General features: G+C 38.6%; 1 protein-coding gene across 2 annotated transcripts; it reads right to left on the reverse strand.

The window, feature by feature from the left end:
* Positions 1-3,111: 3,111 nt before the first annotated feature.
* LOC107868330 (helicase-like transcription factor CHR28) lies at positions 3,112-17,481 on the reverse strand. 2 transcript variants are annotated; one of them, XM_047410654.1, is made up of 12 exons: positions 16,480-17,481; positions 11,363-11,402; positions 10,968-11,267; positions 9,502-10,676; positions 8,992-9,063; positions 7,948-8,025; positions 6,952-7,834; positions 6,251-6,381; positions 5,938-6,159; positions 4,244-4,825; positions 3,944-4,153; positions 3,112-3,692 (listed from the first exon to the last, which is right to left on the reverse strand). In XM_047410654.1, the coding sequence occupies exons 1-12, from the start codon at positions 16,630-16,632 to the stop codon at positions 3,588-3,590; spliced, it is 3,951 nt and encodes a 1,316-aa protein (XP_047266610.1). In that variant the 5' UTR covers positions 16,633-17,481; the 3' UTR covers positions 3,112-3,587. The 2 variants fall into 2 exon arrangements, with proteins under 2 accessions (XP_047266610.1, XP_047266609.1); XM_047410653.1 differs by having other exon boundaries at positions 10,968-11,270; positions 16,480-17,370.
* Between the last annotated feature and the right edge of the window lie 559 nt (positions 17,482-18,040).

An 18,040-nucleotide genomic window follows, 5' to 3' on the forward strand; every position in this document is an offset into this window, starting at 1 on the left:
TTTGCTAAATTGGTATGCTATAGCCTATGATTTATTGGGTGGGCTGGGGCATGATTTAAGCCTAAAATCAAACGAAGAGTGTAAGGTAAGCAGGGGAGAGGCCTAGTATGGTCCATTTGAGTAGGCGGGGCCATTTGGGTGGTCAAACAGGCGAAATGGTACAAACGAGGCATTTGCGAGCCAAATTTGTGTGCTATAGCCCACGATTTTTGGAGTGGTCCTGGTGTCCAGGCGTCATTTGGGCCAAAAATCAATCGAGGCGTGCAAGGGGGGCTAGGGAGCGACATAGTATGGTCTGTTTGGGTGGAAGAGGCTATTTGGGTGGTCAAACGGATGAAACGGCGCAAATGGGGTATTTTAGGGCCAAATCAATATGTTATATCCCATGATTTTTGGGGTGGGCCCTGGACCCGGGCTTGATTTGGGTCAAAAATCTACTGGGGCATTTGAGGTCTGTTTGGGTGAACAGGGTCATTTGGGTGGTCAAACGGGCGAAATGGCGAGAATGGGGTAGTTTTGGGCCAAATCGGTCTGCTATAGCCTACGTTCCGGGGGTGGACCCGGGGTCCGAGCGTGCTGTAGGCCAAAAATCGATCGGGGCGTGTCAAAGAGGCTGGGGAGCGGCCTAGTATGGTTCGTTTGGGTGGATGGGGCCATTTGGGTAGTGAAACGAGCGGAACAGCGCGAACGGGGTGTTTTCAAGCTAAATTTGTGTGTTATAGCCCATGGCTCTGGGGTGAGCTAAGGGTTCAGGCGTGTTGTGGGTCGAAAATCGATTGGGGCGTGCCAAGGAGGTTGAGGAGTAGCCTAGTGTGGTCCATTTGGGTGGGCGGGGCTATTTGGGTGGTCAAACGGAGGAAATGGCCGAACAAGGCATTTTCGTAATAAATCGGTGTGCTATAACCCACGATTCAGGGGTTCGGGCATGTTGTGGGCCAAAATTGATCGAGGCATGCCAGGGAGGCTGGGGAGCGGCTTAGTGTGGTCCGTTTGGGTGGGCGGGGCCATTTGGGTGGTCAAACGGGTGAAACGGCGCGAACGAAGCATTTTCAAGCCATATCAGTGTGCTATAACCCACGATTCTAATGGTAGTCCTAGGGTCAGACGTTTTGAAGACCAAAAATCGAGCAGGCATGTCAGGAAGGCTGGGGAGCGTCCTAGTGTAGGTTATTAGGGTTAATGAGGCCATTTAGGTGGTCAAACAGGCGAAACAGCGTGAACGAGGCATTTTCGAGCCAAATTAGTGTTCTATAGGCCACAGTTCTGGGGGTGGGTTTGGGGTCTGACCTTGCATGGGGTTGAAATCGGGCGTGGCAGGGAGGCTGAAGAGCGGCCTAATATGGGTCGATGGGGTAGGTAGGGCCATTTGGGTAGTCAAACAAGTGAAAAGGCGCGAATAGGGTATTTTCAAAATAAATCATACAGTTCAGGAGGTGGGCCCGGGGTCCGGGCGTGTTGTGGGCTAAAAATCGATGGGGGTGTGCCAAGGAGGCTGGGGAACGGCCTAGTGTCGGTAGTTTGAGTCAGCGGGGGCATTTAGGTGGTCAAACGAGTGAAACGGCGCGAACAAAGCATTTTCCAGCCAAATTGGTGTGTTATAGCCTATGGTTTTGAGGGTGGGCCCGGGGTCCGGGCGTGCTGTGGGATAAAAATCAATCGGGGTGTGCCACAAAAACTGGGGAGCGGCCTAGTGTGGGTCTTTGGGGTCGGCGGGGAGATTTGGGTGATCAAACGAGCGAAATGGCGCGAACGGGGGGTTTTCAAGCCCACGATTCTGGGGGTGGGCCCAAGGTTCGGGCTTGCTGTTCGCCGAAAAATTGACCAGGGCGTGCCTGGGAGGCTGGAAGCAGCTTAGTGTGGGTCGACGGGGCCATTTGGGTGGTCAAACAGGCGAAACGACGCAAACGGGGCATTTTTGAGCCAAAACAGTGTGCTATAGCCCACGATTCCGGGGTGGGCTCGAGGTCCGGACGTCCTGTGAGCCAAAAATCAATTCGGGAGTGCCTGGAAGGCTAGGAAGCGGCCTAGTGTGGGCTAAGGGTCAACGGGGCCATTTGGGTGGTCAAACAGGCAAAACAGCGCAAACAGGCCCTTTTTAAATCAAGTATGTTCGTGCTCGCCCACGATTCTCGGAATGGGTCCAGAGAATAACTAGAAACTTGTGTTCGTAGCCTATCATCATTATTTAAGCTCGGATGCCACGTTGGTAACTAATTCTATGTTTCACAACTCAACATGTGATCCGATAACTGGAAAAAGTGTGATCCCACATTTGGGTTTCGAAAAATATGGATATACGCAAATTTTACCCTTATTTTAAATTAGGTTGAGAGGTTATTTTTTATAAGACCCTCAACTCGAGAAAAATGTTTCAACACAAGTTTGAAAATGCATAAGTAAAAAACTATGATGAAAGAACTAGAAAAAAAATATTGGCAACAAAAACTAGTGATGTGTTTCACTGATCGTAATACATACTCTCTCTGTCTCAATTTATGTAACACATTTTATTATTCGAAAATCAATTTGACGAATTTTCAAAGCTAAATTATCTTAAATTAACTCAATATTGTAACTTAAGATTACAAGTTATGCATTGAAGAACTCACAATCCCTTACTCTATACCACATAAGCACTTCCTTCACCCCTGCAACTTGCCACATAAATAATCCATGCATCACTAGCATGTGAACCAAACGACCCTAGGAGCCAACCTTAACTTCAATATACTACTAAATATAATCCCACAAGTAGGATTTCCGGATTTTCGGAGAAGTAGGATTTCCAGATTTTCGGAGAATAGGGTGTGCTCAAACCTTACCTGTACCTTTGTTAGTTGTTTTCGGTAGATCCTCGACTAAAAAGAAGAGTAATTGAAGCAAGATTGAAAGGAAATAACAGCAATACAACAAGATGCACAGTGAACCCTTGGTGGTCCGGACCCTTGGCATAGTGGGAGCTAAGAGCATCGGTCTTGCCGAACAAAGCAAATGAAGACAACAGAAGGGAGAACCAAAAATATTACAGAATTGAATTGGGAGAATCCAAGAACTTTACATTACATCCAAGGGGTATAAAACCACAATAACTCAGAAAAATTTCATAGGAACTTCAAATGAAAAAGAATTGCCATGATACCATGGTTCTTCATTAAGTTGAATCTGAAAATTTACAACTCAAAAAAGCTACAAACAAAAGATACTACTGTCTACAAATTAAAACTACTAGGCAATATGTTTTAAAACCCTATCCCAAGAAGTCCACAAGATCTATCATTTACAATTTCTAAGAGAAAAATCTACAGAGACTAATCAACTCATCCCCCCCATTTAGGTGTAAACCACTAAAATCCAACCCCTGCACAATGTAACCAACCAATTGCTATAAAAAAATGGATCATTTGAATCTTTGAAGATATTCTCAAAATCATCCTTTAGTCAGATCATTTTTTTTGTCAATATTATGGAAACTAAGGAACCAATGCCTCAATTGTATATGTTGTTAAACCAGATTTTGAAATAAAAAGAAGTTAAAGATAGCCCAAACCGCAATTAAACGTCAGCTTACTGCAAAAATGGGATGCCGGTTAGATCTTGAAAAGGTACTCCAGATCCTCAACGGTGAGACGAGTCTGTCGGCTACCAGTCTCATCCTCTCCAAACGCAGAGGCAACCATTTCTCTTTTCTTTTGCTGTGAAAACCAATGTTGCCACATATCAGAATACTCGATTATAGAAGTGAGAAACCAGCAACGACGCAGAAAAGGGAAACCACAAACTGGACTATGTTAGGACTTGAACAAATAATGAAACCCGATAATAGCTTTATGCCGACATCTAGGTCCTTCAGCGGAAAATCATGACTTTAGGCATGTTGATAGGAACACTTTAGGCATGTTGCTAACTTAAAATAAAAAGTGAAAAAGACGAATGGTGAAATTACCTGAAGAGCCAAAATACGATCTTCAACTGTATCTTTTACAGTTAACCGCAAAACTGTAACAGGACGGGTCTGTCCAATCCGATGCGCCCTATCGATTGCTTGGTCCTCGGTCGTTGGGTTCCACCAAAGGTCCAAGAGAAGAACATGACAAGCTGCAACCATGTTAAGCCCAAGGCTTGCAGCTTTCAGAGACATAATTATGACTGTTACCTGGCATAAAGCTTTAAAATTTAGTCTTGGGATTTCTAGAAAATAGAAAAAAAAAATACTCAGTACCAAAGAAGATGGATATCTTATAACCTCAGGAAGTGTGTTAAAATCTTTAACAGCCTTGTCTCTGGCAAGAACAGACATCGTTCCGTCAAGTCTACGGTACTGAATTGAGGTCTTTTTTAGACAAGCTTCAAGTAAATCCAACATCCCCGTCCACTGAGAAAAGACAATTGCCTTCTCTCCAGCTATTGTGGTTGTGTCTTTGGTTTCATCCATGCTGGATTCTCCTGCATGATTATCACATGCATTTTCCGAAGGAGAAGCTCCTTTATCATCTGATCCTGAAAGACGCCCACTACGAGTGCAGACCTTAGGTTTCGGCAGAGATTGCAGCACCTGAAGAGCAGCTTTAATCTTGGAAGAATCATATGGAGTACAAATTGAACTTTCAGCCACTTCAGAGCCAGCACCGTCGAGGTTCCTTTCCAGACTGGGTTCACCAGATAGAGAACCACTTAACATTGCTTTAGTGAAAACTTTAGAACCACTCAGATGAGCTTTGCAAGCTGATACAGGACACTGTGTGTCATCACCGCTTAGATGCTCAGAAATACACTGATTGCAAAAGACATGTCCACACACTGTTACAACAGCATCTTCAGGGGGATCCTACAAGATTGTTACAAAAATGCATAAGGAGGCAAGAAACAAGTAGACACATGACAGAGTAATCCAAGACAAGATTAGTATAGCTTAATGTCGTAAGAGACAGATCAAATTGTTGCTGACAACTAGAAAACTTATAGGCTGAAATGATAATTTTAAAACTGGTGTCACATATCAAAAGCATCGATTTGGAATATTTCTCTGATAACCTGCGGTAAGTAATCAACCAAATTGTAAGCACTATTTTACAAACGCAACCTATTTCAATTTTGCCTTTGAATAGAGAAGATCACTTGAGCATTATCGAAGGAAGGCGTTGTTAATGTAACTAGAAATGGCAACACGTTACATTAGGTTAGCAAAGGCAAACATCGCCATCCGGATCCATCCTAAACAACAGGGCAGGGCTAAGCAAGGATCATACTACACCATTAACCTCAAAAGCCGCAGATTCTTATTAGACTGCCCAGCAATACTGAAGATAGATTTGGAGAAAATACAAACATAGAATCCAAACACAGATATTAAAATGCTACAATCACAAGGATTGAAATGCACGGCATATAATATTGATACTTAGATGCTGATGTTTTTTTTTTGAACTAGTCTTGGTCCTGATAATACAAATGTCGTATCTCAATAAACGAGAAATTCCTGAGGGCCAGTGGCGCAAGGTTCGCAACTCGAGGAATAATGAGCCCCGCTCTCTACCCTTCTCCACTTAAATGCCAGATTCTCTACACTTCTCCACCTAAATGCAGGAAAGTCTAATCCATTTGTGTCTTAACAACTGAAAGATTTCCACATGGAAGTTGAGCTGTAAAAAACCTCTTTTCTAGGTGGAGTTCAGCTTCAATACTAAACTGAACCATGCATGCATTTAACAGAGCATCAGTGCTAATATAGAACCTGAACCTGGCAACCCCTAAAATATCTGAAAGTTACCGTTTAAAAGATCCAAATTTTTAGATCACACTTCCTTCAACTTAGAAGAGAGTATACGATATCTAAAAAGGCCACCTAAACTATAAAGTTGCAAAATAAGAGGCAGCAACAAGAAAGGATAATAAGATCGATATAATCATTTATTAAAGAACGTTCAAATGATAACATACACTGCATATGCCACAAATTGCTAAAGAAGCTTCCAAGCAATTCAAAAGGCCAGTTAATTTCTCTCGTGGTAATTTCTTGGCCTCCTCAATAGATGATCTCCAAACAGACCCGGAGTTGGAGGCTCCAACAAGAAGAGGGTGATCACAAGCTTGTCTCAGTCGTAAAAGCATCAACAGGATGTTCACATAATTTTGTTTGAGTGTCCCAGCAGCAGCATATTCCTGAATATTCCAGAATTTGATATGTTAAAAGAAGAGAAAAATTCAAAGCCAAAGTTCTCAAAATTCAATATAAAATATCATCTAAACATACAGCAAACTGAGCACGGGATTGAGCTTCAAGTTTGCAGTAGAAATCTCGTTCCTTATCCGTAAATTCAACTTTTCTCAGTACAATGCGTTTCTCTGGAAGGTTGATAATGGGTTTTCCATCAATACATGTACCTGGATCAGATAATGACTGTTAAACTCTAACTTTAGGAGTGGAAGAGTTGAGTGCTAAAATTGATAAGCCCGGACATGCAAACAGTAAAACAACCAATGTGGAAAATGACCCAGAAAAACAAGTCGAGTTTGTTGTGTTAATTACTTACAAGCGCCTTATGAATACAAACAGCTGACAGGCAAATGACTTTTACTACATTTCAGAATTTAAGCACACACAGACAAAACGACTTTAACAAAGCTGCATGTCTGAATATTTGTGCATATTTGTGCATAATATGTTAAACAAACAAACAGTAATTGGGCCCAGATGAGGCAAATTCACATATGATCTTTTTCTTTTTGAAGAGGAAAAAAAGGAGGAACTTTTGGAATTGTTTTAGAAAAATAAGCACAAGAACAAATCTGCACAACACAAAGGAGCGTAAATAGGGGAATAGGGGACAAATCTATACTGCAAACAAATGGTGAAATACACCAAGGAATCATTCCACATCATATTAGAAGCAAGGCTATTTGGGTGGTATACAGCTTATAGGGTCAATTGCACGCAAAAGCTATTACTCTCACCTTTAGTGCGACGAAGCATAACGGTCTTGAGAACGGCCTGCAGCTTTCTGTACCCAGTTGTTGGGTGCCTTTGGATTGGAACCTTGATTGTGGTGCAGAATTGCTTATACACTGCATATGGGTCATATTTGAGAAATCTGAAGTAACTGTAAAGGTCATCAACTGCATTTTGGATAGGTGTCCCTGACAAACACCATCTACGTTTAGCTCGGAGACCCCAACAAGCCCTAGCTACTTGGGTTCTGTAATTCTTGATGCTTTGAGCCTCATCCAGCACGACCCTATACCATCCAACCCTGGCAAGAGGGCGTGCAGTGTCTTCAAGCAGTTCCTTGTCCACCTCTTTTTGCGCCTTTGATGGACTTTTCTTTGAGCTCAAAGGAGTTTTTCTCTTTTTACTAGCAGGTAATTCACGAGTTCCTTTTCCCGTCTCGTCATCATTTTCTGCAAGGGGCTGCTTGGGGACCTCCATGCTTACGATTGAATATGTTGTGACCACAACATCATACTTTGCTAATTCAACAGGGTCCTTTGTTCTACTGCTACCATGGTATACTAGAACAGAGAGATTTGCTTTGCTTGTTACCTTCTTGTGCAACTCCTCAGACCACTGACGGAGGACACTGGTAGGACAAACGACAAGGGTACCAGCAGCTGGCCTTCCTTTTGCCTGAAAAGAAGTTTTACTAACATTGCTAGAAGTTTCATCAACTTGAGAAGCATCGGCACCTTGATTTGCCTTGTCAAGCTCAGAAAAAACATCATCATCGTCCAAATTCAATGTCTCCGGTTTAGTTTGTCTGGAGATGGCTGTAGAAAGTCTTGAAGATGGAGACCTTTCTTTGAGTATAAGTGCAATTGTTGATATAGTTTTTCCAAGTCCCTACAAAAATTAAAAATAAAAGACACTCACTAAGAGAAGTAACTAGTCGGAAAGCAATGTTTTATCACGTACACAGATCAAAATTTGGCAAATTAAAAGCGTCAAAATATAACCTGATCATCAGCAAGAATCCCACCACAACAGGGTACACCAGCTTTTTCCTTCTTAACCATCCATGATAAAGCAATGCGCTGTGCATAAATTAAATAACTGTTATCAGATAATTCCTCACATAAAATTCAATATATAATATGTTTTATTTCTTGTTTTTTCCCATTGTGATTCTCCTTCAAATGGAGGAAGAAGCTAGATAAATGAAATAGTCTGCGATATGAGGAATGAATATTTGCAGCGATGCTATTTATTAAGGGAGGAAGAGTACAGCAGACTATGGGATCTGTTTTCAACCTTTTTAACTCGTCTTTTGTCATATCTTCTCAGTTGAAAGACCTGTTGGCTTCTTGGGGCAGATGTAGGATCAGAAAATCAGCAAAAAGATTACGGCATACATTGCCAGCTTGTGTCTGTTGGAGTTTTGCGGGGCAGAAAAAAAAACCCAGGTGGTTTGATGGGAAAACAGTTTCTAGTACAGATGCTGAAGTTCAAATGTTTTTGCTTTTTGGCTTTGGATATTGACACGGGTTGTACAAGATGGAAACAGCATGTTTGTTAGATTTCATAAAATCACTACAGGAATAGGCCTAAAGTAGTAGATAGGAATCTCTCATTTTGTTTTTCCATAAAGATAACTCTGACTTTTATATCTACGAAGCCCCATTTTTAATGCTTTGCTGTGTGGAGCACCATTTAAATGCTTTTCTGTTGTATATTAATAGTATCCATAGTTATAATTTTAAAAACAGAAAGTTGAACAATTCAGTGAAAAACACAATATAGTTAACCAGTAGAATAATTCAGCGAATTCACATTGATGGATTTGCCAGCAAATTAACTTCTTTTTTTTTTAAGCTAATGAGATTATTTCAGTAAAAATTTAATTCTCTCAATCCCAGGCAATTGCACCAAAAATTCAAGCAGATCCACTTAGTACAATATTGAAGATCTCCCATCTTGATGGATAACTTCAGGTACATGCTGCACTTAGAAAACCAAAAGTTATAACTCCTATAAAGATAAACCATGAAACAATACTTTACCTGGTGTCTCAATAGGGGAACAGCCAAAAGACCATCAGGTGGACTTTCTTCGGATTTTGGCTGAGAAAGATCCTGCAATAGGTATCGCATCCTTAGTATGATCACAATTACTTCTTTTGGTGAAAACAATACACATTTTCCAGCAAAAAACTATAAAAACAGATAACTTTCAAAAGTCAGGCGAAGAAATTTCCTGTATTGATCATGCACACAGCACATGCACATACACAACAAACCATAAATTGAACAGCAGAAAAGTGCAGAATCCAACATATCCCTTGAATTAATCATGCTTAAAGGATTTTAACTCCCATCTTTGAAACTAATAAAACTATTACTAACAAAGATACACTAGAATAAATCATTCAAGTGGTGAGAATAATTGCCAGAGAAATAGTTACAGAATAGATAAAAATTTTAAAACAGGGCAACTAACATGACAACATTTCAGAGCACGGTTCTTGCAGCATGTGTACATCAATCAAGATAGTGACAGCTATTAGTCCTCACCTGCAAGGCAGCTTGATAAATAACATGCTCATCATTTAACTTCGGCCTCATTTGTCCCACTTCAAACCTCTTTTGTACCACTTCAGCTGGAGCAAAAGAGTCGGTAATTGTAGTACGTTGTAGAGCAACAAGAGACTTGCTATTAGCACATGGATTTGCCTTTGCAGGTGCACTTATATCCTCGAGAACGCATAGATCATCATCATCTTCACTATGGCTTCTTTGATTCAACAAACTTTTCCGCATACCTTGATGAGTGATTGTAGATAAACGAGAGCCATTAACTTTTAAGAGCCTGCGCTTTTCCCCCTTTTCTAATTTTGAACAACCGAACTGTTGCTTCATTGAAGTTGATTGCAATGAGACAGATTGTTCTCTAACCTTCACATCCATGAGCTGATCATGAGGACCCGGAATGGTTTTCTCTAAAGAAGATTCTTCAAAATTATCACGGTGATAAGAAGGCCTATTATATTGAAGTACATCTTTTTCATCCTTTGGATAAACCTCAATACTTGAAAGGGAAGTTCCAGAAGCAGGATAAAATGAATTTGCAAGCTCCAAAACTGTAGGTATATCAGCACCACCTAGCAGTTCATTTTTGTCATTACAACTATGAAACTGCTGGTTTTGAAAAAGGAAATTTGACTGATTGCAAGGCAAAGGCTCAGAAAATATCTTTCCCATCATATTGCTGCATGTTAATCTGGAGAACGGGTTGCCACTATCTAATAATGTTTGGTTACCACCATCAAAATAGGTACTGAACTCCCCAACACCAAAATTTCGAGTCATATGACACTCAGGAGCCTGCTGAACTCCTCCACCTGCTCTTGTTGTCCAATTCCCACATGCTATTCCAGTATCTGAGTCAGCAATCCCAGTTGTATGGTCCAATTGCTCATCCATTACATTTAGCATCTTATCATTGTGAGACAGCATTTCAAAATCAAGGTTATTTGGTGCATCCTGCTTCAAGAAAGAATATGTATGGAAAGGTTGTGCATAGTTATCCCAATTTCCAGGCAAAGTATCAGAACTCTGACATAAACTAAGCCTATTATAGTACTGATCATTTGAAGATCCAGCTACTTCCATGCTTGATGTTTCCTCTGCGGCTAATGCTACTGAGGTTTTCAACTTGTTCTCGGCAGTTGATTGACTTAGCAGCAATCCTGAAATGTCAATTATGTTCTCGAAGAGATTAAAAAAATGAGTAAATGAAAAAGTTACAACGAAAAAGAATCTGCGAACAGAGTTGAGAATAACAGAAAGGCCATCTACACAGAAGGTCAACGTACATTCAGAGCAAGATTACTGATATGGAGAACCAGTGTTAGTAATGACGTTCACATATTGTATAGCTGATATCCGTATTCTATTTATCATATCATTGACATGATCAGTATTAACAGAAAAGCTAAAACAGCCACAACTAGTGGACATCTAAGGTTGAGTTCCCTTACTTTCTTGCTGGACATTAGATGAAGTGCCCCGAGAGATGCTATCCCTAGCACGAAGCCATTCATTGTCCTGAACAGGTATCCAATCAGTCATGCTCCCATAGAAACTATGTACTGGAGAGCATATGTCTAATTGAAATCCAAGCTTTCTTCCATCAACAATTGAATTCCCTGCCGAATCAGATGAGCCATCGGAAACACCAGGCCTTGTATCTGAAACTTCTGAGTTGGGTGAAGGGGAAACTCCAATGTGTCCAAGAAATTGAGCCCTTGAAGCTGAAGATCTCTCCAAATCTGAATAGCCTACTTAAAAAATAGCATAGAGATCAAGAATCAAATATCATGATGAGTAATAAGTAACATAATCATATACCAAATTAACAACAACATCAACTAACCTTGTCCCATGTCATTTCGCAATAAATCCTCCGGCATACTCTGCAAATCAATACTCAAATATTAAAATAACTGACAAACAGGGGTAAGAATTGTAACATCAAACTATTCACATGATCCAGCGACAGACCGCCTACAATATGTATGCCCAACCCAGATATAGAAAGCAAAGAAGATTTGGAAGTATATGCTTTTACATAACCATATTGTCTTCTTTTTTTCTTTTTTTTTTCCAACTTTGTGACCCTGGTGGCCCAATTTCATTCGTTATGATTTTGATTGAGAAAGATAAAGGGGTAATTTTTTTCTTCCAACAAGTGAGTTTCTGGGTGAATGAGATACCCATTCAAATGGTAAGAGGAGCGGATCTTATCCATTGTGCTTCAAATCTAGCACCACTGGCCCTCGGGGATTTCTCAGTTACAAAAGAACAAGGAGAGAGATAGCTGTTCAAAAAATGAAGGCTCTGAAGCTCACCAACATATAGGAACCACTGTATGCATAAATGAATCCCAACAAGAAAATAGAAGGCACACTACATCCCTATTCAACGTGATCTCATGCTTCTAAGCATGCTATTACCAACCACTGGTATTAAAGAATCTAACAGCTTACGAGTATACTTTCCGTCAATAGTGTGTTAAGGAAGGTCGGGAAAATTTTACCTTAGTATTCAAAGGAATAAACGTCATCAACTTGCAAACTTACTATTTAAAGGTTCAGCTAATCAAGTAAGTTCAGCGGCTCTTAATTAACCTAACCTAGTTAACTCCTCAATGGGCCATCTCAATCCCAATCAGACTCAACAGATGCAAATCTCGACTTGAAAATGGGACAGCAGACACCCAGTCAGAATCTATCAACTAAAAAGGTTCTGCATTTCATTGATTCTGTCTACTATGCAACTTTTTGCAGTAATCACACAACAGACCCATTTTCTCTAAGGAGTTTTTTCTCTCATCCTAAAGGTCAATTATGGACTACTAATCAAAATTAGAGGTAGATAGCCTAATTAGAAGCATCTACAATTATGGGCTTATGGCTCCGATACTGCACATGCTATCCATGGCTACATAGGGCAATGTTATTCGTGTAATACAGGACATCAGTATGACTATCAAGCTTGTAATACATATTGAAAGCATTTTTCAATGAAATTGTGTTAAATGTGTTTTCACAGCATGTCTAAACTCATTGATTGAGTAGAAGAATATTTGCAAGGTATTTTATAGGGTATTTTAGAATATGATATACTTAATTGGAGACAAACTACTTTAACTTATTGTACATAATGAACAATTACAACCCGTATTTTATCCCAACCAAAGAGACAGACCAGGAATCCTGTAGAAGAAGTCCCTCTTGTATAATGTCAATACTCAATACAGTAGGAGTCTTTCTCTTCCTTTCTCTTTTCGACAGCTTAGCTAAAATGCCCATTAGTAAAATAAGCTATTTATATGGCGTAACAGCAGCGTACAAATACACAATTTATAATACATGAGATCTTGATACAATTGATAATTATGGACCTTCAACCAGCATATTCATAGAACTTGACATCTAAAATTTTCATGTTACCGCCATGCTTAGCACATAACAAAAGACCAAGTGTCACCTCCATAGACATGCATCTAGAGGTGGATCCAGGATTTTGAGATTCCGGGTGCCACATTATTTTTTGATTTGATCTATTTTGAGGTTCGGTTCGGATTATCCGTCTTTTTAATTTATATAGCCAAGCCAATCGAACAAAATAATTTAATAATCGTGATAATTGTGAACAAAGCATAAAAGTTCAATAATATTACTTATTTCAGAAAGAAATATATTATGTATTTATAGCAGTTCTTGATGAATTTTCATATTCTGGAGCTATCAGCTTAAGGATGGACATCGAGAACAAAAACTTACTACAAATGCATGTTTAGATGCCCAAGGCAAAAGCTTAATAAACTCTATGAACTTAAAAACAGAAGAAAAAATTAATAATCTTTAAAAAAAAAATCAATAGGAATCTTATGGAATAAAGAGTCAAGAACAAATGAAGAAAAAGAAAGAAAAGAAGCAGCAAAATAGAAAAATAAAAGAAGTAAAAAAAAGAGAACGAATCTCCTGTAAGGCTGTAAAGCTTATTAAATGCAAAAGCCAAAATAGTTCTCGGAAAGTGTAGCAAGCAAGCTCAATCTCGTTCCCTGTGGATAGAAAATTCAGCCCTCGGCCAGTGGCACCAAATGATCATTTGTCAGTATGGGTGCCACTTAATATATTTTATATATTTCTTAAATACACACACACACACATATATACACACACACACACAGCTCCAACCGAAGTGTGTGTGTGCCGTGGCACCCCTTCCTTCTTAATAGATCCGCCCCTGCATGCATCTCTAGTAACTAAAGAATCTAGCTAATTATTTGCAAAATCATGAGTCAGTCATGATCCTACGCGGCAAAATAATGAAGATAAGGTGAACTTGAATTCTTTCAAGATGACACCTGTTGAAATTGCACGACAAAATTGACATTTCACTGTTCACATCTTAAAGTGTAAAATTCTTTTATTTGAAGGTCTTTTCACGTGACTACTCTTTCTACCAGATGTTGAATTTTTGTTTCTAATAAACGTATCTCAAAACACGCGGCAGGTATTTGTATTCCAGTACAAACACATAAATAATCACTACAATGATTATCTACAACAACAATAACAACAACAAACCCAGTGTGTTACCACAAAGTGGGGTCTGGGGAGGGTAAGATGTCCATACCGCTACCTCCGAAGAAGTAGAGAGGTTGTTTCCAATAGACCCTCGGCTCAAGATAAAGAATAGTAAACAAGATCGTAATGAAACAAGCAGCAGGATGGATGACATAATAGAAATCATAGAAAATGTGAGATAAGAGAAATAAGAGCACTACGAAATAAGGACTAAGAAATAGGACACCCACCAAGTAGGAACATACACACACTGACCAAAGACTCCACCACACCCAAACTCTCCTGGTTAGAGACTCCTACCTATGGACACAGTCCAAAGAATACTAAACCGGCTACACAAGAAAAACACCTAACTACTTGCTACAACCCACACACTCAAACTACAATAATTATCTATTGTTGTTATATAATATTTTTCCCATTTCACTTGGCTATCTAGAAATTTTGCTAAGACCTTAATCCAGGAACCTAATGCAACACAACAAGGTAGGAAATGCAAAAGTAACAATTGTCCTTGCTACCATACTAAAATAAGAGGTCGTGAGTTCCACGTCTTTACATCTTCTCTCTCTCTCTTGATAAATGAATGAACTCTTAAATCCAGTGAGCCCAGACACAAGTCATGTGTCGTTGTGCGTAAAAGAAGGGCTAATTCTAAATAGTTTCCAAATAGAGAAAAGCGGCATTCCTTTTTGGACAAACTAATTAGGAAAGAGTGTCACACAGGATGGGACAGAGGGAGCAAATAAATAAGATAAACAATAGTATCCAACTTAAGTGACAAATCTCTATGTTCTTAGTTACTGCATTTTCACACAATAAGCAATACTTTGATCCAACATACAGTGTTGAAACTTGAATTGTATAATTGTCTCATCTTAAAGCTTAAAATCTATTCCCTGCCTTGTACATACTCCCTGCATCCATTTTTACTAATTGAAAAATCTATTACCTCCCTGTGAAAAATAATAAATTCAATGTTTTGGAAAATGCATTGAGAAATGACTATAGTTAATAACAAGGGTAAAATTTTCTAGGGTATATTCCTGCACTTCATTCAGATTGTTTGAACAATTCATGTGACTGCTTACGGGTGGCCATTGTACTTTCCTGGATTAAACATAAGAATCCAATTGTGCCTTTCTTTGGATTGATTCACTCGTTAGTGTCCACTTGAGTTTTGACCTACGGCTGATTTAAGGATATATCACAGAAAACGACTTTAATTTAATTAATGGATCCTACTTGAGTGCAGTCATTCATTAGTGAAATTATCTCCTTTTTTTATAACCGTGTTGTCCAAGCCAGCTTGCGCTCACCTCGACTAATTCCACAAAATATATGCCACTTCCACCCGCAACAGCAACAGAACTCTATCCACCAAAACTGGGACAGAATCAGATGGGAAGAAATCACCTAGTGTTTTTATCTCTGCTGGGATTTGAACTTGAACCTCATGGTTCTCACCCACTTCATTAACTACTTGTCCGGTATTGACTTGGAATACCCCTTAAGAAGCAATAAATGGAACGAAACTTTTACTATCTCACTCTTTGAAAATAATTAATTCAATGCATTGGGAAATGACTACAGTTAATAATAAGTATAAATTACAAACTAAGTGATAAATTATCCCTGGATTTTCCTAACCGGACAACTAAAAGTGGACATCTATTTTTAGTACCACAGACAAGTACCTAAACTTTGTGCCCTTTGTTATACATAATCCCTCCGTCCATTTTTACTTATCTAGCATTAACTTGGCACACCCCTCGAGAAGCAATAAATATAATGATAATTTTACTATATCACCTTTTAAATATAATAAATACAACGTATTGGAAAATGACTATAGTTAATAACAAGGATGAATTACAAACTAAGTAATAAATTATCTCTTGATTTTCCAAACTAAGAAAAGTAAAAGCGGACATCTATTGTTAGTATACTGAACAAGTAAAAGAGGAACAAAGGGCGGAGCTACATAGGGCTAGGTGTTCAGCCAAACCCCCTTCGGCGAAATGTTACACTGTTTATACATGGTTAAAACTATTTCTTATGCATATAGAGCATATATTGAACACCTTAGACTTCTTCGTGTGCTTACTTTTCGTATTTTCAATCTCATAGAAAAAATCATGGTTCCGCCACTAGAAGGGAGTACTACTTATTGTTTAGTTAGCAAAAAACAAGCTTAAATTGCATAGCAAGAACCTAGATCAAACCCAATTTGTCAAATCCTATGTCTTCTTTTTTCGCACGTGGCTTGACACCAATGAGAATCTATCACACTAGTAACTCCACCACGAGCTGCCAAAGTACGTTACCCGAACCAAAAACTATTCACTAAGAGAATCATACTCAAAAGTTCACAATTTTGAGTAGTAAATTTTACCTGTTCAGTAGGAGGATCAGATTTCTCTTCAATAATACTTAACAAATCATCAATATCCATACTTGGTCCATCAAAGTTCAGATCAAAATCACCAACTGATGGATCTTCCGATGATAACCAATACTCCGACGACGTCTGGTCCGCCATCATCATCTCAAATAATCTTTATATATATATCTCAATTTTCAACTTTCCCACCAAATCCAATCAATCATTCAACCAAAACAAAAACTAAAATCCTACAAAACTCACCAAGAAAACACCAAATTCAGACACCCAATTGGATCCATTTGCCATTTCAAAGAACCCCAAAACCTCAAAATCCTAGAAATTCACCAAGAAAACACCAAATTCAGACACTCAATTGAATCAATTTTCGACTTTAAAGAACCCAAAACCTCAAAATCCTCGAAAATCACGAATTGCTCAACCAAAAATAAACCCTAATCCAATAAATTCACCAAGAAAACACCAAATTCAGACACCCAATTGAATCAACTTACGATTTCAAAGAACCCCAAAACCTCAAAATCCTCCAAATTCACGAATTTCTCAACCAAAAAACAAACCCTAATCCAATAAATCCACCAAGAAAACCCCAATAAGAAGCCGTTGCATCAAAAAATCACACACCCAATTCCAATTCCAAAGAACCCCAAAACCTCAAAAACCTAGAAATTCACCCCCAATACTATCACTTTAATCTAAGAAAACAGTAAATCCTATCACTTTTTGCGATTCAAAAAACCCCAAATTGACTGAAATTAAATCTAAGATTTGGGAATTTTGCTGAAAGTTCTTGGAGGTTTCTGAGAAAACGAGGCTTTTTTAACCTTTTTTTCTTTTTATATAAAATAATAATATTTTTTGAGGTTTTTGTATGAATTTTTTCTAATGTTTAATTTATTTATATTTATTTATTGATGTTGTTGGTGGTTATTTTGGAGGAATCCTAATAATGTGTGTGAATATGAAAAAGGTTGTTAAAAATAGTGAAATCGTGTATTGTGCAGTTCAACTTTGATTGTCTTGTCTAGGCAAGTGTTCTTTGTTTCCATATTTGGTTTCGGTGCGTGGTATCTGTATTGGAAATTTATTGAATTTGAATTTGTGTATTAAAGGACTCGTTTTATAAGGTGATGCGTGTGGAATTTCGCAGGTAATAGGTATTTTTTGAGTTTTGCATTCGATATACTAAAAATAGGTATTCAATTATTTTTGGATTTCACATTCAATTTTGATTGTGTGTCATGTGCATTCTTGTAATAGTATTCTATCCGTCTGTTTTTACTTGTTTAATATACTAAAAATGAATGTGACAATGTTTGCCAAAAAAAAGTGAGGCGTGTATGTATTGTCCAGTTCAACTTCGACTGTCTGTCTTGCTTAAGTAAGTGTTTTTTTCTGGATTTCAGATTCGATGTCTGGTATATGTATTAGAAGTTCATTAAATTTAAATTTGTTAATTTTAGAATGTGTCGGTGGCGTTCTATTTTTAGGAGTTTAGTCGCAATCATTCCATCATAAATTCTGTTGAGTTTTCTTCTTTTATTTTTGGGGT

This window comes from Capsicum annuum, chromosome 4 (genome assembly GCF_002878395.1).
Source record: "Capsicum annuum cultivar UCD-10X-F1 chromosome 4, UCD10Xv1.1, whole genome shotgun sequence".
NCBI lineage: Eukaryota > Viridiplantae > Streptophyta > Magnoliopsida > Solanales > Solanaceae > Capsicum > Capsicum annuum.